A 24,572-nucleotide genomic window follows, 5' to 3' on the forward strand; every position below is an offset into this window, starting at 1 on the left:
CGAGGTGACGGTTTCACCGATCGGCGGACTAGGGGACGGAAGATGGCCCCTTTGTCTGGGTGAAGAACAAGGTGGATTGTGAGCATGCGTGACCCATGCTGTGCTCCTCCATCTTGGCAAAGAACGAGGTGGACGTGGCGTGCTCCTCCAGCTGGTCACCGTGGATGCTCTAGTGCTTGCCTAGAACTCCTTCCCTCCGAATATAGGTTGATTGTCTGGCAACCGTTCACCCAAGTTGGGCTAAATCTACCTATATGGGCTTCTACCCCATGGCACTACAAGAAATATGTCAACTAGTGACCTTCTGGCAGTGACCCTGGAAGAATTGGTCATAGATCTATGACCATTTGAGACCAATTGGTAAAAAGCTGTTCGGGGGGCTCCAAACGCTAAACTATATCGACCATTTTGGTCAGAAAGGTCGTAATTTCCTTACACGAAATGGTCACAAAGCAGACAGCACTGATCCGCTGCCTTATTTCTAGCTGGTCATGACCAATATAGATGGTCATAACCTTGTAAGTTGTGGTGGATTGCTATGACTAGGCGTCACCTCATCAGTTTTGCCTATGTGTCATGTCCATGTGTCAATTTTTGCCCTAGGTTGTGAAGCAACCTATATTTCTGTCATTCCCAAAATTCCCAAAAAATGGGCATTCTTTACTATCTAAATCATTGCCTCATGACAATATTCAACTCCATTTGCCTGGTAAATCTTCCTCGGCAAATTTCCAAAGTTTTTGTTCAACTCAAACTGTTGTGAAGGAAGTACTAGCTAGGCATATCCTAATGAGCTGAATTTTTGCCACATCTTCTATATTCTCAAATCATAGCTCTCCACAAAATTTGAGCCCCATCTAACAATACATGTGAGTGTGGCTTCAACATTCATATTTCTGTCCAGTGTGGTACGTTGCAAAGCAAGTGACACCTAGGCTCCTCCATTTAAGCTGCAAATTTTCCAAGATAGTGTCCTTAGTAGATGATCATCCTCGGCCAAATCTCAGGCCCATTGGCCATGCGCATTTCCCGTACCACTAATCAAAGACTTGGGTGCTAATTCATGTTTGAGCTCAGTTCAGTCTCCTCGTGAGATTCTTCTATTGCCTTCTTCTTCCTGACACCTATCAGGGGAGTGCGCAACCCACTAGACATGCCTAGGCCGCCCGGAATGCGTGGTAACACCACGGTCACGTGGTGACCACGCGGCGGGCATGCGAGTCTACGCGCTTTGGAGTTGGGGCCCTGGGCCACCATCCAAACCTCAACGTATCGCCACGAAACCATGTATTTCTGATTAAATATATACTTATGTACCTATAAATGATTTTTGGAAAAAAATAAAGACCAAACTATGAGGCAACTCCAGTTCAAATTTGACCCGCTTCCTACTGAATCGGCGGAAATTTGTCTTTTTCACCAGAGGTGTATAGGTACTTTTGACGACCAACCATTTTGTCAATTGTACATTAAATATGGCCTAATATATGATAAAAATGACCTAGTCCCATTTTGCAACAAGTATATGGTAGGTCCTTCACAAAAAACTCATTTTGGGCACTCGAAAAATGGAAAATTGATTTTTCGTCCAAAGAAAATGAAAACTCCCTTAGGCAACATTGTTTTCCATTTCAATATGCACTCTTGTGCATAGTATGAGATCATTTGAACAAACTATGCCATGAATGTGGACATAAGATTGATCATTTGGCTTTAAAACCATGAATCTTCAGAGATGATAGCTCATTTCTGAGAACATTTTTTTAAGAATTGTCGTATTACAAGTTTAATATTTTTCCTGGTAACTTGGTCACATATAATGACACAATGCGAAGGTTTTCCAATTTTTTTATTTTTTAATATTTTATGCCCGTTTCAAAATGCGATCAAAACGGCGGGAATGACCGTTCCTAGCTAGTTGTTGAATCTTGGAATTTTTTTGGTGTTTCTCTGATTAAATAGATACTTTTGTACATAGAAATGATTTTTTGAAAGAAAAAAATAGCAAACTATGAGGCAGCCGCAGTTCAAATTTGACCCGCTTCCTACTGAAACGGCAGAAATTTGTCTTTTTCACGAGAGATTCATCAAAACTTTTGACACCCAACCATTTGGTAAATTGTCCATTAAATATGGCCTAGTATTTTAGAAAATTGATTTGGTACAATTTTGCAACAAATATATGGTGGTCCTTCACAAAAAAAACTCATTTTGGGCACTCAAAAAATGGAAAATTGATTTTTCGTCCAAAGAAAATGAAAACTCCCTTAGGCAACATTGTTTGCCATTCCAATATCCACCCTTGTGCACAATATGAGATCATTTTAACAAACTATGCCATGAATGTGGTCATAGGATTGATCATTTGGCTTGAAAGCCATGAATCTTCAGAGATGATAGATCATTTCTGTGAACACTTTTTTAAAAGAATTGCCATATTACAAGTTTATTATTTTTCCTGGTAACTTGGTCACATATAATGACACAATGCGAAGGTTTTCCAATTTTTTTTAATATTTTATGCCCGTTTCAAAATGTGGTCAAAACGGCGGGAATGACCGTTCCTAGCTAGTTGTTGAATCTTGGGATTTTTTTGGTGTTTCTTTGATTAACTAGATACTTTTGTACCTAGAAATGATTTTTTGAAAAAATAAATAGCAAACTATGAGGCAGCCGCAGTTCAAATTTGACCTGCTTCCTACTGAAACGGCAGAAATTTGTCTTTTTCACGAGCAATTGATCAAAACTTTTGACACCCAACCATTTGGTCAATTATGCATTAAATATGGCCTAGTATTTTAGAAAATTTATTTGGTCCAATTTTGCAACAAATATTTGGTAGGTCCTTCACAAAAAAACTCATTTTGGGCACTCGAAAAATGGAAAATGATTTTTTCGTCCAAAGAAAATGAAAACTTCCTTAGGCAACATTGTTTACCATTCCAATGTGCACCCTTGTGCACAATATGATATCATTTTAACAAACTATGCCATGACTGTGTCCATAAGATTGATCATTTGGCTTGAAGGCCATCGATCTCCACACATGATAGCTCATTTCTTAGAACACTTTTTTAAAATAATTATCGTATTACACGTTTATTATTTTTCCTGGTAACTTGGCCACATATAATGACATAATGCTAAGGTTTTCCAAATTTTTAATTTTTTTTATTTTTTTATGCCCGTTTCAAAATACGGTCAAAACGGCGGGCTTGACCGTTCCTAGCTAGTGGTTGAATATTGTAAAACTTTTGATGTTTATGTGATTAAATAGATACTTATGTACCTAGAAATGATTTTTTGGCAAAAATAAAGAACAAACTATAAGGCAGCCGCAGTTCAAATTTGACCCGCTTCCTGCTGAATCGGCGGAAATTTATCTTTTTCACCAGAGGTGGATCAAGGCTTGTGACACCCAACCATTTGGTCAATTGTGCATTAAATATGGCCTACTATTTTATAAAATTGATTTGGTCTAATTTTTTAACAAATATATTGTAGGTCCTTCACAAAAAAACTCATTTCAGACATTCGAAAAATGGAAAATGTTTTTTTTGCCAAAAAAAACTCATATCTCACGACACCTTTTTAAAGATATTTATCTATTTTCTTGTTTGTTATTTTTCTGTAAACTTGTTCACATTTTGGTGGCACAATGAGAAGGTTTCCATTTTCTTTTTGAATTTCTCAGGTCATAAAATAGCTGACATGATTTTAACACATTATTTTTGGGCAAATCTGACCTATTTAGATGGTCATAACATCATACTGCATTCTGATTGGTCCATGGACGTCTCACGCGGATCGTGCATCATACGCCGTCGGATGCTGGCGGATCCAACGGCCGTCCTCAACCCTTCCACACCAACCCCGAAACCTTAGCTAGTCATTTTCCATCCACCCCCCGCCTCCTTTCTTTCCCACATCCATCCATAGATCCTCCTTTCTCCTCGTTGTCTCGCCCGATGGAGAGAGAGAGAGAGAGCGAGAGCTCGCCACCTCCCTTCCAGATCGCCGCCGCCACCTACCTCTGGCGAAGCTCGCCGCCGTCCATGGCCTCCCCCACGCCCTACTCCTCTCACCCCTCCCCTTCCCCCACCCATAATTCTTCCTCCCCCAGCCCCGACCACCCCCCTTCCGCCACCCCCGCCTGCTCCGCCTAATCCACCGCTGCCCCCGACGCCATGGCGGACGCCGACAGCAGCAGCAACCCGCTGCTCGCCGACTTCGACTTCCCGCCCTTCGACCGCGTCGAGCCCGCACAACTCTCTATCTCTTCCATTCCCCTCCTGATTCATGCCCATCCCACGGCGCCGCCGCCGCCCACCACCCCCAACCCGGCGATCCCCTACATCCATCGCCTGCACCTTCTCTCCTAGTCCCAGATCGACCCGGCGGCCAGGACCCACCCGAAGCGACGAAGGTCGGCTGCGTCGCCCCGCCACCGCCGCCTTCCTTCCTCCCTCGGGGCGCTCGAAGATCCTGTGCTCGCTGCGCCTCCTCTGCCTCGACCTTCTCCAAGCCATCCATGGAGCTCCATCGTCAAGGTGCCTGATTCATTTCGATTTCGATTTGCTTCTGCTTTTGTTTGTTGCTCAGTTCTGTATTGTTGGTGATGCCATGGTCCTCCCTTTCCATTGCTGCAGGAGAAGAAGAAAAAAAACCTAGCTAGGCCTGGAGGATGTGTTGGATTGGAGAACCACCCGAGCAGGGAGGGAGGAAGCAAGGAAGGTCACCATGGACCTCGCCCAACTCCCACCCATCTTCCTGCCTACAGCTGCAGGTAACCCCCTCCCTCTCCCTGCCTTGTCAGACCTGAAGATGCAGTGTCTGAGATATTCAGTGAACTGTGTGGATTTAGACAGCAACGCTTCAGTTAACTGTGTAGATCATGTACTGTATTGTTAATCACCAGTTATTGTTTCCTTTCACTGCATCGTGCCGGTTACTACTGCTGTTCCTACATAATCACAAGCGTGGATGGATGATTCTCTCAGATCAGATGTTGCTAGATTACTTTCTTAGATTGCTTTTGTCGCCAAGCCACACATATCACCTAGTTAGATAGAATCCGCTACGCTGGGGTGATGAATGAACGAACAAACAATAATAGGAACATGGGCACCAGGTTTTAGAGGGCTTGTGATTTTGTGGTTGCAGCAAGCCCGCCTTGTACGCCCGACGAGTTATCCTGTGTATTTTTTCTTGCTAGACGAGTTATCCAGCAATACTAGTGCATAGTAGAAAATTATCATAGATCCTGGCTGTAACCTGCTTTTGTGCTTGTGACTTTGGCCCGCATGATTTTGCGGGGATTTGGTACCAGACTAGAGGTAGAGGCTGACGATTTCTTGCTGTTTCAGTCAAGTGCTTGATAGATATCTGTCTCAATCCACAAGAAAACCCATCGGACCTGTATATGTCATCTGATTTAGATCACTTAATTTCCTACATGGATTGCTGAGGTTTTTTGATCTTGCAGGTCGCGGCGACCACCAAGAAGACACCCAACTCCCGCATCCCGAACTACCTGAGCCTGACGTCGCAGCTGCTGTGTCAAGTCCACAACATCACCATGCATGTAGGTGTACTTGGTTCATCTTCAGGTTTTCAGGTGTAGGGGTTAGTGGCCTTAAGCATTAACCATTTAATCCTGATGAATGCTGCTTGTTTTACACATACCACTTCCTTCTGTTTATCCTCATTGTGTGATTCAATTCCAAAAGGCAGCATGTTGCATGTTGATACATGTATGCCTTTGTGTAAGAGAACATTATGATAGTGATTCCATCGGTTCCTGGTCAGAAGTTTTGACTGTGAGGTCTTGATGCTATGCCACATGAGTGAATGTGGATTTTTGGCTGTGATTATGTGATATTAATGATATGCCTTTTGAGTGAATTGTGTTTTCAGACTGCAATTATGTGCTGTTGGTAAAGTGTTTTCTGAGTGAACTAGGAATGTTAGAAGGATATGATGTGGTTGTATCAGTTTCAGCATGATGATTCTCATCAACTTGCACCTGGTCATAGTCCGGTAAATGCATGACAGTGTTTTGTTCAATTATATTATATAAGAGTGACTTGTGTATTATAAATTGTCATGGTCAAGTAGCTGTGTACAGCTGCATGCCAATATCTCATAAGAGTGACTAGTGTAGTATGAATTGACAGTGTGATCTAAGTATCATGTGTGTAATTGTGTATGCTTATATGATGTCTGGCACATTTCTTGTACCTACAATATAAATTTGTGAGCATAGCTTCTGTTGTCAATGCAGAAAATTGTTCCTTGTAATGTACATACTCATATTGCATCATATCAGATGGGGCATTGCTCTATTGCTCTATTCACGCCATTATACATGTGTAAAAATTGTTCGATTAACTTCATTATCTTTAATAATTGATTATTCACTTCCGGTTAGTAGTAACTTAAACTTGGCGGCAAACTGGTTAAATACTTGGTTGTGATCACGTTTGTGGTTGGTGTGCGAGCAAGCAAAATCAGAAGTGATCCCAACTGATGATACTATTTTTGCGTTTACTAGAATTGTCCATGGACATTTAATCTGTTTTGTGTATAGTAGGTAAAATAGCAGAGTACACCGATTACCATTCTGTCTGCTGACATACACTTCCAAAGACCTTTTAGTGTAGAGTTCATATAGTTACACAGTGCTTTTTAGCTTAGATATCATACAGTTATGTAGTGCTCCCTACACTATCTATTTACTATAAATATCATTCATGTATTCTTGGATAGTACTGACTACATACCAGGGCGAATTAACCACAATTTGCCACAATTTGCAGTTACTGAAACATAACCTTGCTGGTTACCAGTGCAATAATGAACTTGCAAGTGTCGATGTACTGATGCAAACAATGATTGTTTACTTATAACTAATCTGTTTTCCATCTCATTTATAGGAGTTCCGAAAATGCCAGACTCCAGCGGCAACGGCATGCACCACGACAAGGATGATGGCCTCTTCACCGACTCTGGCCCCGTCCTCCCCGACGCCTGGTCGTGGCCCTGTGCACGGCGGATGCGGCTTGGTCGCTTCCTCCGGGAACCCTATCCCCTCGATCTTTTTGCGACGGCGAGCACATCCACCAGATTCGCCGGCGGGCATCAAGGCCGTGGCTTGGACCTTGCCGCCCTCTACCAAGGAAGGAGTGAGCTCGCGCAGATGGCGGCGGCCGTGCTCCACTAGCTATTTTGTGGTTCCTGCAATCAGGGGAGTTCCTCTCAAGACAGTGCCCTCCCCCTTCTGCTTCTTCTACTACCTACTGTTGCTGCTGTTGCTGATTGGTCTATGCATGGTGGGTAATCCATCAATGTTTATTTGCTACTGCCTGAGCTCTACTTCTGTGCATGCGAGCATGCTGTTTGTGCAGTGTGGATGCTTGGTCCTTGTGGGGATCGTCTAATAGACGAAGTTCATCTATGTTAATATTACGAGAATGGAGTAGTGCATTCCGGTTAAACATGTGTTCTAGATTTTTTAGCTGGTAAACATGTGGTCTAGATGATTCTACCTTGTTGTTTCTGATCTTACATTTGGTTTATCTATGCTGCATTGCAAATTTGCAATGATGTTTGTTGCCCAAGAACCTAGCGAATTAGAGGCCTGAGATTTCAATAGTCTGGAGGATAAACTAATGAATTCAGATTTGAGTGAGAAATCTATTCTGGTTTCAAATAGATAGGTTTATTTTTTAACTATGCATAGATTTGTAACAATGAGCATAGGTGGTTATAGGTTGCTGTGATGATGAATATAAATATCATGAAGTGCTCATGCATGGCGGTATACCTGATACCATTGTTTTCACTGTTTTATCAACATGCCTTTGCTGAATCTTTCGTTCATACGTGTAAACTATACATTGTAGCTACTGAGTACTTTTTATCGACATATTAGCTAATTGTGTACCTAAATATGACCCAGGTACAGTGGATACAACATGATGCTTCTGCTGCCATAACTTGTTTTCTTGTCTACCATCCAGGTACAATGGGAGCAAGCTCATCCTCCTCAATCCCTAGCTACTGCACGACTGCCGGGGTGCATACTCCCTACAGTTTCTGGAGCATCTCGACCTCTTATTGTAGTAGCTGGTATGCTTGATGCGTGTATCTTTGTCTCCTTACTGTTTTGCTAGAACCATAAATCCTGATGCATGGTGATTATAGTCTGGTTTGTTAGATCTGTTCTGTTGGTGCTTAAAATTTGACATGCCTGGATTTTGAATGAATGAATGAACTCGTTCTTAGAGTTCTTTTCATTTCTATGATCAATTTAGTTAAGAGTTGCACATGTCAGTATACTATATGCCAAAAAAATCCTAGCTAGCGAGAACATTTGTCACTCCATGAACATATACTGGTTAGTGTTAGTCATACTATTTATCTACATGGCATTTGCTGTCATTTCTTGCTTATAAGTTATTGGATTCCTCATTGGCTATTGTTTGATGTTCTGTACACATTCTTATTCTTATATTTTCATTCTTATTCTTTGCACAGGTGAAGTGCGAATCAAAGTCTGAAGCTGTGAAGCATATCAACAAACGGTAGCATATTATGTGTTGTAATTGTAGGCAGTAGTAGGCATATCTGGCTTGTAGTATACTGTAATGATTGTAATAGACCAATGTAGTGTTGCTTTGGATGAATTTCGTTTGCTCTCTGGTCTGATAATTATTGTGTATGTGATTTGATTACCTGTGAAATGATATAATGGTTGTTTGGCAAAGTTCGAAATTTTTGATGTGTGGGACCAATTTTGGGATAAGCATGACAAGTGGGACCAATCTGTGGTGGGACCAGCTGCAAAATAAAATGGTTGAAAATAGAAAATCAATAGACTAACAAAAAGGCCATGCCCTAGAAAATAAAAAGGCCAAATTGTTGGGCCAGGCCCATGTAGCTAGAGTAAATTAACAGAACAAATATACAGTAAAAAGGCCGAATTGTTGGGCTCGACCCATGTAAAACACCTAATTGGACCGGGCCAATTCTAATTTTTGACCTTCTCAATTGGTCGCAATTTTGCCACGTTAGATTGCCACGTCGGATCCGACATGGCTTGGGCAGACAACCAGCGACCAAAATAGAAGGTCATAGAATCCATGACCTTTTGTTTTGGTCGTGGCCTTCCACGACCTTCTCACAAAGAAGGTCGTTAATTTCAGTTTACGACTGCCAGCTTTTGACCTTCTGTTTTTGGTCAAAAAAGGTCGCAAATGAAAATCAATGACCTTTCAGTGACCAATAGTGAGGGTCGCAAGTTGACATATTTCTTGTAGTGTGGCTACCAATGCGAATCGGGAGCTACTCTACCGAACGCTTCCTTTGAACGATCATCGGACGTTCTCGGGGGCTTCGCCGCCGTGGGAGGAGCCACCGTTGGTGCGAATAACATTGTCTTCATCAGAAATGCTACAACTGCAAGTATTTGTGCTCCTGTTTTTGTTATTAATCCTTTTTTACCTTTTATTTCATTAATCATAGTTGTATTACATCCTATCTATCTTGTAGTTATTGCAACTTTACTCGGCAATTTTTTGTCTTGCACCCATTGTTATTTATAGGACATAATGGCGGATATCCAGATGTTACACTATAATGTCCCATGGAGCCAAAATTGCAATACTCCACATGTATGACTAGATAATACTTGTCCTCCTTGCTGTCATAGATGGACTGTTGAATATAATTGAGCCTTGTCACCATTTCGTTGCGAAGGACATGACGACTGACTTGAGATATCCCTTAAAGGGCAATACTGTGCCCTTTTGGGCTGTTCCGGTGTGCTTTGTGCTGCTAATTTTGGACTCTCCATCATTTACATCGTTTTTCTGCCATTAAAAAAGATAGTCCAATTTTGTAACTCACATGATTTGCAACTCATTGGAATTGTCTTACCCTGTGCCATCTTTGGTGGAATTTACTTCAAGAAGAAGGATTTCTATGATTTGCACCATGGCATACTGGGTATCTTCATACTCCTAGGCATATGAATATCTTGATATTGTATATACAAGAAATAATTCGAAACACATATATTTTTGTAGGTATTCTTTATTCAGTGCTCATAACTGCGATGATTATTGATGCAATTAGGGATGGAGTTGGCCAAGGCTGACGGCAAATGCATAGTCTTGCTGATGGCAAAGATGCTTTTCTTTGTCGTATGCTATCATTCGGCTTAACGGCAAATACAGAGTTTGGCTGACGGCAAAGTCTTTGCCGTCTACTCGGTGAAAAGCTGATGGCAAAGAACTCTTTGCCGACAATCTCTTTGCTGACGGCAAAATCTTTGTCGTCTATATTCAGGTCTTTGCCTTCTGTGAGCCACAAATGGCAAATTACCTTATTCCTGTAGTGATACCACGTGTTGGTTACCCATAACAAAAGCGCTTGCATGACGCGTCATTTGTCGTCATGGAATTGGACACTTCTGTGATGATAATTTGAGTTGTCATGGAACACTTCTACGACAGCACAAGTATGACTATTTTGATTTTGTCATAAAATCTTCATGGATGTACATGCATGACCGAAAATGTGACCTACTGTGACAAGCATGTATCATCGCGAAAGTGGTTTTTTTGTAGTGATGCACGAGGAACGGTTGACATTGTAGCTTTTCGAGAAACCATGCGAACCGAGTTTGCCCTCAGCGAGCTAGAACCTCTTAGCCCCCACCTTTTTGTGCAGCACTAGCTCCCTTCTAGTGGGATCGCAGGCCACTTGGGTGGCATCCTTCTTGGGGTGAAGGATGCAACACTTGAGGTGGGGAGCATGGATAGGGGGAGTTCTATGTCAGCATGGAGGTGTTCGAATGGGCAATTAATTTCAAGTGGGAGATCATCATGGTTTACGGCCCTGCCAACCATAGCCGCTCGAGCACCTTCTTGGATGAGCTTCATCGGAAGATCTCGAATGCCCAATTGACGGTGCTGGTGGGCGGTGTCTTCAACCTCATCCGCCACCCGGGGGATAAGAATAACAACAACATCAATTTCCCCGGGATGCGGCTCTTCAATGAATGTATCGAGGACTTGGGCCTTTGCGAGATTGAACGCATTAGGAATATTGCACTTCTTTCGAAGTGGTTGTGGCATATTCCCAACAATGAAGGTGGCGTGTGGTTGGACATTATTAAAGCTATTACCTTCGGGGACAGCCTATGGCATTCTGCAATGGCTCTGGAGGGTCCCAGTTCTGGCAATGTGCCATCCAGCTCCACCCCGTTTTGCGGATTGGCTCGTCCATCTCCGTCGGCTTCGGGTCCTCGACGCTCTTCTGGTTTAATAAGTGGGTTGAAAGGTAACCGTTCACGGCTAGATGCCACGTACTGTTTTCCATCTGTGCTGCCCCACAAATATTGGTGGAGGCTGCCATTATTGACTTAGGGAGTCTCGCCTTTCGCCACTCCTTCGGACCAATTGAATAGGCTGAATGGGAAGATTTGTTAGACTGCATTGCGCTGCACATGCCTAATGAGGAGCCTGACCAAATCTTGTGGCGCCTTGCACAGAATGCTCGGTTCTCGACAAAGCCCCTATACCATGCCATTTCCGGCTAATCATGGACCAGATCCACTCTCCCAGCTTTGGTCTGTCTGGGTTCCGCTGACAATTAGGATCTTTCTATGGCAATGGATCCATGGCCGAGTTCCCTCTGGGTAGAGGTACTAAAGCGTAATGGCCCTGGGGATGGCATCTGCCCGCTCTGCGATGCCACGGAAGACTTGAACCGCATATTCTTCTCATGTGTGATGGCGCAATTCCTTTAGAGCTGCTTCCGGGAAGTGATGGGCGGTGTGTGGTGCCACACCAACTTCCAGGATCTATACGACGATTTGCAAGCCACCCCCGTGGGCTCTCGCCGCATTATGTGGCTTGAAGTTGGGATCTTGTCTTGGACGTTATGGACTATTCGCAACAAGCTAGTATTTGAACATACTCCCCTTCGACGGTCTACTGATGCACTATACAAATTGTGTGGTTTCTTGCAGCTTTGGAAGTCGCTTAGCCGTCGTCTTGAGCACGCCATCATCGACTCTGTCACCGCTACTCTTCGTTTCATCGCTCTTCGCTTGTCACCACCTTTACCCCCTCCACCTCCCGAGCCAGACTAGTCGTGTTTTCCCGATGGTTTCAACCTGAGTGTGGCTTTGTTTTTTGTGTTGTCTGTGTGTCTGCTGTGTGTGGCGTGAGGTTTGTGTTCGTGTTTGTGTTTGTGTTGGTGTTGGTACTGGTACTGGACTCTTTGTGGCGGTTTGCTTTATTTATAAAGCAAGGCGAAGTCTATTTCAGTAATATGTGTATCTCGTGTAACAGAGTGTCACTTCACCTTGCGGAGGGCACTCTACTTGTATCCCGTGATCGCCGACCGACAAAGGTCTCTTCCTATCCAGGTCGAACGGCAACTTCTCTACCAGGTAAGGTTGGAGAAATAAAATTGTTTACAAGTGGTGCCTCGATGTTGCAAAATTGTTCCGGGTGCCTTCCAATCCTACATAATCTATAACAGACGCTGTCCACTCTCTCATTGCTAGAGGAAATAAGAATTGGAACTGAGAGGCGTGACGAAATTAAAACTAGAGTCGAGAAGCACGGGAGAGATTAATATTTATTGGTGATTTATAAAATACATAGTGAGTTGGTGAAAAATAACCCACAACATAGTGACACAGGGGATTTATATTCCTCATCAGGTCAGTTGTAGGGTGTGCAAAGAAATATGAGGCAGATGGTGATGATTTATAAAATACATGTATCGAACATAAAAATCTGCTAAACTATATGGCGGTAGGGATACAATAGATTGTGCTATTTATATGTCCAAATCTCCCATTGGCAGCAGCGAAAATGGCTTTCACTCATTAACTCTTCGGACCTCTTCAACTTACTCATTGCAGTCAGTGGCACGAAGGGAGCCCAGCTGAACCAGCCACTCGGCACACACACCATCTATGGCGACCCGTACACCATGGACGACATCCTTTCCCTGGGTATTTTCCGGCTCAATCTGCTCCTTGACCAAGAAACATGTGAACCTAAGGCCCCCCTGCACAGTATTTACTGTATGATATATATTGTTATTTTCGTGTTCTCAAGGCTTTACTGGGACATCACAACTAGTGTGAGGATGGTATTCATGATCACTTCACATCAGTGCAGAAACACAATGTCAAAACATGAAACTCATTGTTGGGGCCCTACAATCTTCTCCTTGATGAGGATATTTGTTAGGGCTGTAGGCACGACACTACTCTGGGCCAGGAATGTGGTAGATGTGCAGCCTCTTGTCCTCAAAGCCAAGACCAATCACTGCCATCTCATCCATTCACTGCTTCCGATGTTCACTGCTTGCGAGGCGGGGCTGGCGTTGGCGCGGCTGCTTGGTGGCCGCAGTTGCGGATTGGCCGCTAGGCAAGGAGTTTGAGCTTTTCTAAAAAAGATACTGGTGCCTTCTCGCTACCAGCTACAATGGCATATTGTCATCCCTTTCTGTGCGTTATTGGCCCACCTGCTTACATTGCTTGTATGCGCTTGTTAGCACCCACATGGAATGCTCTTATCTAACAAGCTTTAATTTGCTATCTTCACATTTAAGGCTAACGTGGCGTGCTTGTGTGGACAATATGCTGAGGTGGGCATAGGTCCCACATGTCAATGATTCAAGTGTTTATCTTCTCCCTTCAATTTTTCTCATGAGCATTTTAGCAAGTAGGTTATAGGCATCACCCGGAAATCTCGATTGTTCATCGCCATCGATGCCCTTCTCTCGTGACGGACCGAGTTTGTCGCCGGCCCCGAGTGCACCACTCAAGCTCCCGTCTCCGCCCCCTGCAGCAATGACCGATGACAGCCTCCGCTATGGAGTTCCCACGCCTCCTGCAGTAGCTGGTTGCACCAAGCAGGGCGGCAGCGGGAGCTCCTTCGAAGGTCTGGTCATCCTCGTCCGGTGCATCGCTCCTCGGCGCGTCGGTGTGGTTCGTCACGGACGTTGACTTTGACTCGTATGGCTCGGTGCATGTGGAGCTTGGGTGCGGCACCATACCTTGGACTCGTACGACACGGTGCATGTGGAGCTCGGCTGCGCTCGTTGTGGCTCATGCCTATGCTATATCCACGCGCACGCCGTGTCGCTTGTCGTAAGAGAGCTCGACATGCGGAAAAGAGAGAGAAGAGCTACGGCCTATGGGCATCGCGCTCCCAGCGGTGGGCCCAACACAGGTCGCCGGTCGCGTCGTGAGACCACCGTGCGCAAGCTGCATCCACGGCTGTGGAAGTTAATTGCACAAAACCATCACATTAACACTTAAGATTACAGAAAACATCGGTTAAGGATTATTTTTTTGTCAGAAACCACTGATTCTCGGCCTTATCTTTTGTAACAAACCTTTAAATTTTAAGTAATAAAGCGCTTCTTTTTGAAAAAAAAAACTTTTGTAAAAAGCATTGATCGGTCTCTTTGGGCATTTTAACCTTAATTATGACAGGTGGGTCCCACTTTTGTCGAGGTGGCGTAACGGCTTGTGTTAGAAAACGTTTGTTCTAATATTACAAACTAGTCCCTTGAATTTTACATACCATTTTTTCAATAAAAAAGCAATCTGCTCCATGTTTGTTTGGTCAACCCGCACCAAACCACACACAAGCACACAGGTAGCGCATGCGGCAGCTAGGGTTCTTGTCGTCGCCCCCCAAGACCACCAACCGCGGCCAGCCTCCACCGCGTACCGATGCCAGCATCTCAACCAGTCTCCTTCTCCAACTCCGCGGTTCACTATCAGGACGGCCGAAGGGAACAAGTGCAGCGGCTCGTAGATGGCCGGCTTGCCGATGCCCAGCAGCAGGTCCTTGCCCGGGTGCATCATAGCCAGCCTACCGGCGGCCGGCTCCCAGTTCCGAGTTGGGCAAGGCTACGGCTTGGCACTAGTGCAAAAACGGCTAGCCACAACATTAGTTGATGGCGCGCCAGTTTCTATCAACGCCAGCACTATTTTTTCCAAATAGTGCTGGTGTCAGCCAATTTCGTACCCCATAGATATTATGTTATTGCTGGCATTGAAATCTTAGAGAATGCCACCTGTATGTGGGTCCTAACGTTCTGACCTGGCCTAACTTAGTGCTGGCCTAGCCAAAGTACCCTACACCAGCACTAACCGTAATAGCTATGGCGTCGCTGAGGAAGTTACGGCAACCGTATATTTTGCGGGTCCACTTTGATTAATCCATTTTTGAGCCAGCATAACACCGATGTGAGCAGTATCCGAACGCCAGGGACATAGAATTGTAATGGCGTTCCCTGTTTTTCGTACGCCGGTAATTACGTCGCAGAACTATTCACATGTGACCTTGCATCCATTTAGATGTTTTCCTTCTTCTTCCTCCCTCTTTCCTCTTCCTCCTCTTTCTCTTCTCTTGTTCTTGAGAAAAACATCAAATTTTTTCTCATAATTTCTTAAGTAGGTAGTTAGATCTAGTTAGATGATGCATTAATTAAGCTTGCTAGCCTTCACTCTCTCACTCACTAAGCTAGTTCTCTTCTTCACCCAGTCAAACACGTACACACACTTGCATTAAAATTTCCACCACACTCCATTAATGGCGCATCCAACTTAGGTACGGTTGGTCGACCCCCTCTCTCTCGCACCTTGGATGAGGTAAAATAGATTGAACTTCTCGTTAATTTATGTGCATATATATGATGCATGCGCATATGGATGGATTTGTGTGTGTGTGTGTGTGTGTGTGTGTGTGTGTGTGTCATTAGTTGTCTCGTGCAATGTTTCATATTGCATGCAATGTCTAGAGAGTTGCTAATGTCCTGGCGAAACGTTGACTCATTTCCGTTTCGTAAAATTTCTGGCACTCAATATGTCACTTTTTTAGCATTGGTCATGCCGAATTTTTTTATGTCGTCATTGGTACTATATTTAATTTATTTTTTACTTTTACCTTTGTAACATGGATCAAAATGTGATGGGCTTTCTTAATTTCGCGGTGGCAAATATGATACAAAAGGGTGAAGTGCAGATATTATGTCCATGTTTGAGATGCGAAAATGGTGTTTTTCCACAACCCGTTCGAAGGCAGCGTGCTGGCGCACTTGCTCTGTCGAGATTTTGTTGCAGGTTATACATAGTGGACAATGCATGGTGAGGAGGATGTTAGCGATGATGAAGGAGGAAACAATGATGCGGAAAACTCTGGCGATGAAGCAGAGCCGCCAAAAGGAGGAAACAATGAACATGCGCATGAAGAAAATGATGAAATGCCACCGGAACATGAAGAGGATCATGAGACTGTCACGCAGGATATGTCGTTGGCTACAATGCTACAAGATCCTCATGTCAAATATCTGCTTCGGAAGAAGACGACAACCGAGAGAGATGCTATTAAAGAGGCTCTAAAGTTGGCGCAATTGGAATTAGATGCAAAAATTCCACTGTATGAAGGCTGCGATCCCGAGCACACCCACGTGCACGTCACGCTCAAACTTCTGGACATCAAGGCAAGTTTCAAGAGCACAGATGCAAGTCTGGATGCTATGGAATATTTACACAAAGTTTTGCCCAAGGGGAATTTGTTGCCTCGTAGTGTTGATGAGGCGAAGAAGATCGTGTGCCCGCTTGATTTACCGCATGTAAGATATCATGCATGCATAAATGATTGCATCTTATATCGGAATGAGTATGAGAATAAAACAGTGTCCAACTTGCAACGAACCCTGATACAAGCCTGGGAACAAGGAACCTCGAAAGGTTGTATGGTATCTTCCATTGATTCCTCGCTTGCAGCGTTATTTCGCTGACCCGAAGAAGCAAAGAACATGACTTGGTACAAGACTAGAACATCAAAAGGTGATGGCATTCTGAGACATATTGCAGATGGTTGTCAGTGGAAAGCACTGGATAGTTTAGAACCAAAATTCGCAACAGAACCAAGAAACCCCAGGTTGGGTGTCAGTAGTGATGAACTAAATCCATTTGGCAACCAGAGGAGCACACATAGTACATAGATCGCATTTGTATGAATGTATAACCTCCCTCCCTGGCTCTGCATAAAACAAAAGTACATACACATGATTATGCTAATCAAGGGCCAGTCCAGCCTGACAATGATATCAACACATATGTAGAGTTGTTGAAGGAGGAGTTAGAAATATTATGAAGGCCTGAAGGGGTCAAAACAATGTGTATTCATGCAAATATCTTATCAAAATCAATGTGGGACAAAAACGTGTTTATATAAATTGATAATATATTCCGATTTTCTGTTGCTGTGGCAGCAATTTTTTACTGCTTTTCAAAACACTAGTAATGGCGTTCGGACAATGCGCAACGCCAGTGAAGATTTATCTTAGTACTGTCGTAACACCATGTCACAACCCCATAGCTATATGTGATATTGGCGTCGTGTAGCTAAATCCAATGTCATAGGTATCTAAAATAGTGTTGGTGTAGGCTCCAACGCCACCACTATATTTTAACAATGACGCCACAATAGTGACGTCGTTCGTCCACGCCAGCAAAGCCCTTTGGCACGGCATAGCTATGATTTTCTGCACTAGTGTGGGCACCACCTCCCAGTTTCGGAGGTGGGCGACAACCTCGATGCTGAGGGAGCCCAAGCTTGGGGATGGCCTGTTGCGGGTAGGGTGGGCGGTCGGCAAGGGCCTGGTTGCCTTTTCCTATTCTAATTGAAGGGTGCCTATGCAAAAATACCAGGGACTATTTGGTAATTTCATATCACACTTTGTCTAGTGCCTTCTGGGACCAACAGTTAGGCCACGTCAGCTTTTGCGGGACCCACCTATCATAATCAAGGTCAAAATGCCCAAAGAGACCGATCAGTGTCTTTTCGGCAAAAGATTAGGCCAAGAATCAATGCTTTCCAGCAAAAATCCGTAAACCAATGTCATCTGCAAATGTAGGCGTCAATGTGTGGTTTTCTGCAATTAACTCCGGCTACAGAGACCATGGATGCCGAGGACAGTGAAGGCGCCTCCATGGAGGTCGATCAAGAAATGACTGACCAGCCGCTCTAGACGCACCAATGGTTTTTGCTTGCGCCGCTGCACTTTATTGCCTTGCTCCACCTGCAAAAAAAGTCAGATCGGTGGCAGGACAAGGGCAAAATGAAGAAAACTGACCTCGAGGCGTAACTATTTCACAAACTAAACTATAGATGAAACAAATGCACCTGACTAACCATTTTGTGTAGCGTTCGACTGGTCGGCACTGCACTACACTGAGTAGCGTCTGACTGACAGGCGACACACTCATCGCCATCGTGGCAACCTGGGGCCATACAGGGCCCCACCCCTGGTTTGGTCTGCAGCGATGTACAACCAGGAGGACAAGAGGTGAAAGAACCTGCAGCGCTGCACAACCAAATGTTGGGAATCGTAGCATAATTTAAAATTTTCCTACGCTCACCAAGATGCATCTATGGAGTATACTAGCAACGAGGGGAAGGGAGTGCATCTACATACCCTTGTAGATCGCGAGCGGAAGCGTTCCAATGAACGTGGATGACGGAGTCGTACTCGCCGTGATCCAAATCACCGATGACCGAGTGCCGAACGGACGGCACCTCCGCGTTCAACACACGTACGGTGCAGCGACGTCTCCTCCTTCTTGATCCAGCAAGGGGGGAGGAGAGGTTGATGGAGATCCAACAGCACGACGGCGTGGTGGTGGATGTAGCGGGTCTCGGCAGGGCTTTGCCAAGCTTCTGCGAGAGAGAGAGAGAGAGAGGTGTTGCAGGGGAGGAGGGAGGCGCCCAAGGCTGTGTTTTGCTGCCCTCCCTCCCCCCCCCCACTATTTATAGGACCCCTGGGGGGGCGCCAGCCCTTGGGAGAACAGATCTCCAAGGGGGGCGGCGGCCAAGTGGCGGGAAGGGGTGCCTTGCCCCCCAAGGCAAGGGGGAAGCTCCCCCCCCCCTAGGGTTCCCAACCCTAGGCGCATGGGGGGAGGCCCAAGGGGGGCGCCCCAGCCCACTAAGGGCTGGTTCCCTTCCACTTTCAGCCCACGGGGCCCTCCGGGATAGGTGGCCCCACCCGGTGGACCCCCGGGACCCTTCCGGTGGTCCCGGTACAATACCGGTAACCCCCGAAACTTTCCCGGTGGCCGAAACTTGACTTCCTATATATAATTCTTCACCTTCGGACCATTCCGAAGCCTCTCGTGACGTCCGGGATCTCATCCGGGACTCCGAACAACTTTCGGGTTTCCGCATACATATATCTCTACAACCCTAGCGTCACCGAACCTTAAGTGTGTAGACCCTACGGGTTCGGGAGACATGCAGACATGACCGAGACGCCTCTCCGGTCAATAACCAACAGCGGGATCTGGATACCCATGTTGGCTCCCACATGTTCCACGATGATCTCATCGGATGAACCACGGTGTCGAGGATTCAATCAATCCGTATGCAATTCCCTTTGTCAATCGGTATGTTACTTGCCCGAGATTCGATCGTCGGTATCCCAATACCTTGTTCAATATCGTTACCGGCAAGTCTCTTTACTCGTACCGCAATGCATGATCCCGTGACTAACGCCTTAGTCACATTGAGCTCATTATGATGATGCATTACCGAGTGGGCCCAGAGATACCTCTCCGTCACACGGAGTGACAAATCCCAGTCTCGATCCGTGCCAACCCAACAGACACTTTCGGAGATACCCGTAGTGCACCTTTATAGTCACCCAGTTACGTTGTGACGTTTGGCACACCCAAAGCACTCCTACGGTATCCGGGAGTTGCACGATCTCATGGTCTAAGGAAAAGATACTTAACATTGGAAAAGCTCTAGCAAACGAAACTACACGATCTTTTATGCTATGCTTAGGATTGGGTCTTGTCCATCACATCATTCTCCTAATGATGTGATCCCGTTATCAATGACATCCAATGTCCATAGTCAAGAAACCATGACTATCTGTTGATCAACGAGCTAGTCAACTAGAGGCTTACTAGGGACACGTTGTGGTCTATGTATTCACACATGTATTACGATTTCCGGACAATACAATTATAGCATGAATAATAGACAATTACCATGAACAAAGAAATATAATAATAACCATTTATTATTGCCTCTAGGGCATATTTCCAACAGTCTCCCACTTGCACTAGAGTCAATAATCTAGTTACATTGTGATGAATCGAACACCCATTGCGTCCTGGTGTTGATCATGTTTTGCCCTAGGGAGAGGTTTAGTCAACGGATCTGCTACATTCAGGTCCGTATGTACTTTACAAATATCTATGTCTCCATTTTGAACACTTTCACGAATGGAGTTGAAGCGACGCTTGATATGCCTGGTCTTCCTGTGAAACCTGGGCTCCTTCACAAGGGCAATAGCTCCAGTGTTGTCACAGAAGAGAGCCATCGGGCCCGACGCATTGGGAATCACCCCTAGGTTGGTAATGAACTCCTTCATCCAGACTGCTTCCTGTGCTGCCTCCGAGGCTGCCATGTACTCCGCTTCACATGTAGATCCCGCCACGACGCTTTGCTTGCAACTGCACCAGCTTACTGCTCCTCCATTCAAAATATACACGTATCCGGTTTGTGACTTCGAGTCATCCAGATCTGTGTCGAAGCTAGCGCCGACGTAACCCTTTACGACGAGCTCTTCGTCACCTCCATAAACGAGAAACATATCCTTAGTCCTCTTCAGGTACTTCAGGATATTCTTGACCATTGTCCAGTGTTCCATGCCGGGATTACTTTGGTACCTTCCTACCAAACTTACGGCAAGGTTTACATCAGGTCTGGTACACAGCATGGCATACATAATAGACCCTATGGCCGAGGCATAGGGGATGACACTCATCTTTTCTATATCTTCTGCCGTGGTCGGGCATTGAGAATTGCTCAATTGCACACCTTGCAATACAGGCAAGAACCCCTTCTTGGACTAATCCATACTGAACTTCTTCAATATCTTGTCAAGGTATGTACTCTGTGAAAGACCAATGAGGCGTCTTGATCTATCTCTATAGATCTTGATGCCTAATATATAAGCAGCTTCTCCAAGGTCCTTCATTGAAAAACACTTACTCAAATAGGCCTTTATACTTTCCAAGAATTCTATATCATCTCCCATCAACAGTATGTCATCCACATATAATATGAGAAATGCTACAGAGCTCCCACTCACTTTCTTGTAAACACAGGCTTCTCCATAAGTCTGTGTGAACCCAAACGCTTTGATCATCTCATCAAAGCGAATGTTCCAACTCCGAGATGCTTGCACCAGCCCATAGATTGAGCGCTGGAGCTTGCATACTTTGTTAGCATTCTTAGGATCGACAAAACCTTCCGGCTGCATCATATACAACTCTTCCTTAAGGAAGCCATTAAGGAATGCCGTTTTGACGTCCATCTGCCATATCTCATAATCATAGTATGCGGCAATTGCTAACATGATTCGGACGGACTTCAGCTTCGCTACGGGTGAGAAAGTCTCATCGTAGTCAACCCCTTGAACTTGTCGATAACCCTTAGCGACAAGTCGAGCTTTGTAGATGGTCACATTACCATCTGCGTCCGTCTTCTTCTTAAAGATCCATTTGTTTTCTATGGCTCGCCGCTCATCGGGCAAGTCAGTCAAAGTCCATACTTTGTTTTCATACATGGATTCTATCTCGGATTTCATGGCTTCTAGCCATTTGTCGGAATCCGGGCCCGCCATCGCTTCTTCATAGTTCGAAGGTTCACCGTTGTCTAACAACATGATTTCCAGGACAGGGTTGCCGTACCACTCTGGTGTGGAACGTGTCCTTGTGGACCTACGAAGTTCAGTAACTTGATCCGAAGCTTCATGATCATCATCATTAACTTCCTCCCCAGTCGGTGTAGGCACCACAGGAACATTTTCCCGCGCTGCGCTACTTTCCGGTTCGGAAGGGGTGACTATCACCTCATCAAGTTCCACTTTCCTCCCACTAAATTCTTTCGAGAGAAACTCCTTCTCTAGAAAGGACCCGTTCTTGGCAACGAAGATCTTGCCCTCGGATCTGAGGTAGAAGGTATACCCAATAGTTTCCTTAGGGTATCCTATGAAGACGCATTTTTCCGACTTGGGTTCGAGCTTTTCAGGTTGAAGTTTCTTGACATAAGCATCGCATCCCCAAACTTTTAGAAACGACAGCTTAGGTTTCTTCCCAAACCATAATTCATACGGTGTCGTCTCAACGGATTTCGACGGAGCCCTATTTAAAGTGAATGCAGCAGTCTCTAAAGCATAGCCCCAAAATGAGAGCGGTAAATCGGTAAGAGACATCATAGATCGCACCATATCCAATAGAGTGCAATTACGACGTTCGGACACACCGTTTCTCTGAGGTGTTCCAGGCGGCGTGAGTTGTGAAACTATTCCACATTTCCTTAAGTGTGTACCAAATTCGTGACTTAAATATTCTCCACCACGATCTGATCGTAAGAATTTTATTTTCCTGTCACGTTGATTCTCGACTTCACTCTGAAATTCCTTGAACTTTTCAAAGGTTTCAGACTTGTGTTTCATTAGGTAGACATACCCATATCTACTTAAATCATCAGTGAGAGTGAGAACATAACGATATCCTCCGCGAGCCTCAACACTCATTGGACCGCACACATCGATATGTATGATTTCCAATAAGTTGGTTGCTCGCTCCATTGTTCCGGAGAACGGAGTCTTGGTCATCTTACCCATGAGGCATGGTTCGCACGTGTCAAATGATTCGTAATCAAGAGACTCCAAAAGTCCATCTGCATGGAGCTTCTTCATGCGCTTGACACCAATGTGACCAAGGCGGCAGTGCCACAAGTATGTGGGACTATCGTTATCAACTTTACATCTTTTGGTATTCACACTATGAACATGTGTAACATCACGTTCGAGATTTATCAAAAATAAACCATTGACCAGCGGGGCATGACCATAAAACATATCTCTCAAATAAATAGAACAACCATTATTCTCGGATTTAAATGAGTAGCCATCTCGAATTAAACGAGATCCAGATACAATGTTCATGCTCAAAGCTGGCACTAAATAACAATTATTGAGGTTTAAAACTAATCCCGTAGGTAGATGCAGAGGTAGCGTGCCGACGGCGATCACATCGACCTTGGAACCATTCCCGACGCGCATCGTCACCTCGTCCTTTGCCAGTCTCCGTTTATTCCGTAGTTCCTGCTTTGAGTTACAAATATGAGCAACCGCACCGGTATAAAATACCCAGGAGCTACTACGAGTACTGGTAAGGTACACATCAGTCTCGGGCTTGGGTCCATTCTTTGACTTCTTCCCGGTAACTGGTTTACCGGGCGCGGCAACTCCCTTGCCGTCCTTCTTGAAGTTCTTCTTACCCTTGCCCTTCTTGAACTTAGTGGTTTTATTCACCATCAACACTTGATGTTCTTTTCTGATCTCTACCTCAGCTGATTTCAGCATTGAATATACCTCAGGAATGGTCTTTTCCATCCCCTGCATATTGAAGTTCATCACAAAGCTCTTGTAGCTTGGTGGAAGCGACTGGAGGATTCTGTCAATGACCGCGTCATCCGGGAGATTGACTCCCAGCTGAGACAAGCGGTTATGCAACCCAGACATTCTGAGTATGTGCTCACTAACAGAACTGTTCTCCTCCATTTTACAGCTGAAGAACTTGTCGGAGACATCATATCTCTCGACCCGGGCATGAGCTTGAAAAACCAGTTTCAGCTCCTCGAACATCTCGTATGCTCCATGTTTCTCAAAACGCTTTTGGAGACCCGGTTCTAAGCTGTAAAGCATGCCGCACTGAACGAGGGAGTAATCATCAGCACGTGATTGCCAAGCGTTCATAACGTCTTGGTTCTCTGGGATTGGTGCTTCATCTAGCGGTGCTTCTAAGACATAATCTTTCTTGGCTACTATGAGAATGATCCTCAGGTTCCGGACCCAGTCCGTATAGTTGCTGCCATCATCTTTCAGCTTGGTTTTCTCTAGGAACGCGTTGAAATTGAGGACAACGTTGGCCATTAGATCTACAAGACATAGTGTAAAGATTTTAGACTAAGTTCATGATAATTAAGTTCATCTAATCAAATTATTTAATGAACTCCCACTCAGATAGACATCCCTCTCGTCATCTAAGCAAAACATGATCCGAGTTTAACTAGGCCGTGTCCGATCATCACGTGAGACGGACTAGTCAAGATCGGTGAACATCTCCATGTTGATCGTATCTTCTATACGACTCATGCTCGACCTTTCGGTCCTCCGTGTTCCGAGGCCATGTCTGTACATGCTAGGCTCGTCAAGTCAACCTAAGTGTATTGCGTGTGTTCCGAGGCCATGTCTGTACATGCTAGGCTCGTCAACACCCGTTGTATTCGAACGTTAGAATCTATCACACCCGATCATCACGTGGTGCTTCGAAACAATGAACCTTCGCAACGGTGCACAGTTAGGGTGAACACTTTCTTGAAATTATTATAAGGGATCATCCTACTTGCTACCGTCGTTCTAAGCAAATAAGATGCAAA

At 44.9% G+C, this 24,572-nt stretch overlaps 1 protein-coding gene across 5 annotated transcripts; it reads left to right on the forward strand.

Annotated features, from left to right (window-relative positions):
• The first annotated feature begins 3,952 nt into the window (after positions 1 to 3,952).
• LOC109783788 (uncharacterized) lies at positions 3,953 to 8,767 on the forward strand. Of its 5 annotated transcripts, none has more exons than XM_020342386.4 (6): positions 3,953 to 4,550; positions 4,650 to 4,786; positions 5,486 to 5,584; positions 6,936 to 7,331; positions 8,022 to 8,130; positions 8,539 to 8,767. In XM_020342386.4, the coding sequence occupies exons 2-6, from the start codon at positions 4,685 to 4,687 to the stop codon at positions 8,559 to 8,561; spliced, it is 729 nt and encodes a 242-aa protein (XP_020197975.1). In that variant the 5' UTR covers positions 3,953 to 4,550; positions 4,650 to 4,684; the 3' UTR covers positions 8,562 to 8,767. The 5 variants fall into 5 exon arrangements, with proteins under 5 accessions (XP_020197975.1, XP_045087949.1, XP_045087948.1 ...); XM_045232014.2 differs by having other exon boundaries at positions 3,972 to 4,550; positions 5,486 to 5,625; positions 7,961 to 8,130; positions 8,545 to 8,767; XM_045232013.2 differs by having other exon boundaries at positions 3,972 to 4,550; positions 7,961 to 8,130; positions 8,545 to 8,767.
• The last annotated feature ends 15,805 nt before the right edge of the window (positions 8,768 to 24,572 follow it).

Source organism: Aegilops tauschii, chromosome 7, assembly GCF_002575655.3.
Source record: "Aegilops tauschii subsp. strangulata cultivar AL8/78 chromosome 7, Aet v6.0, whole genome shotgun sequence".
Lineage (NCBI taxonomy): Eukaryota > Viridiplantae > Streptophyta > Magnoliopsida > Poales > Poaceae > Aegilops > Aegilops tauschii.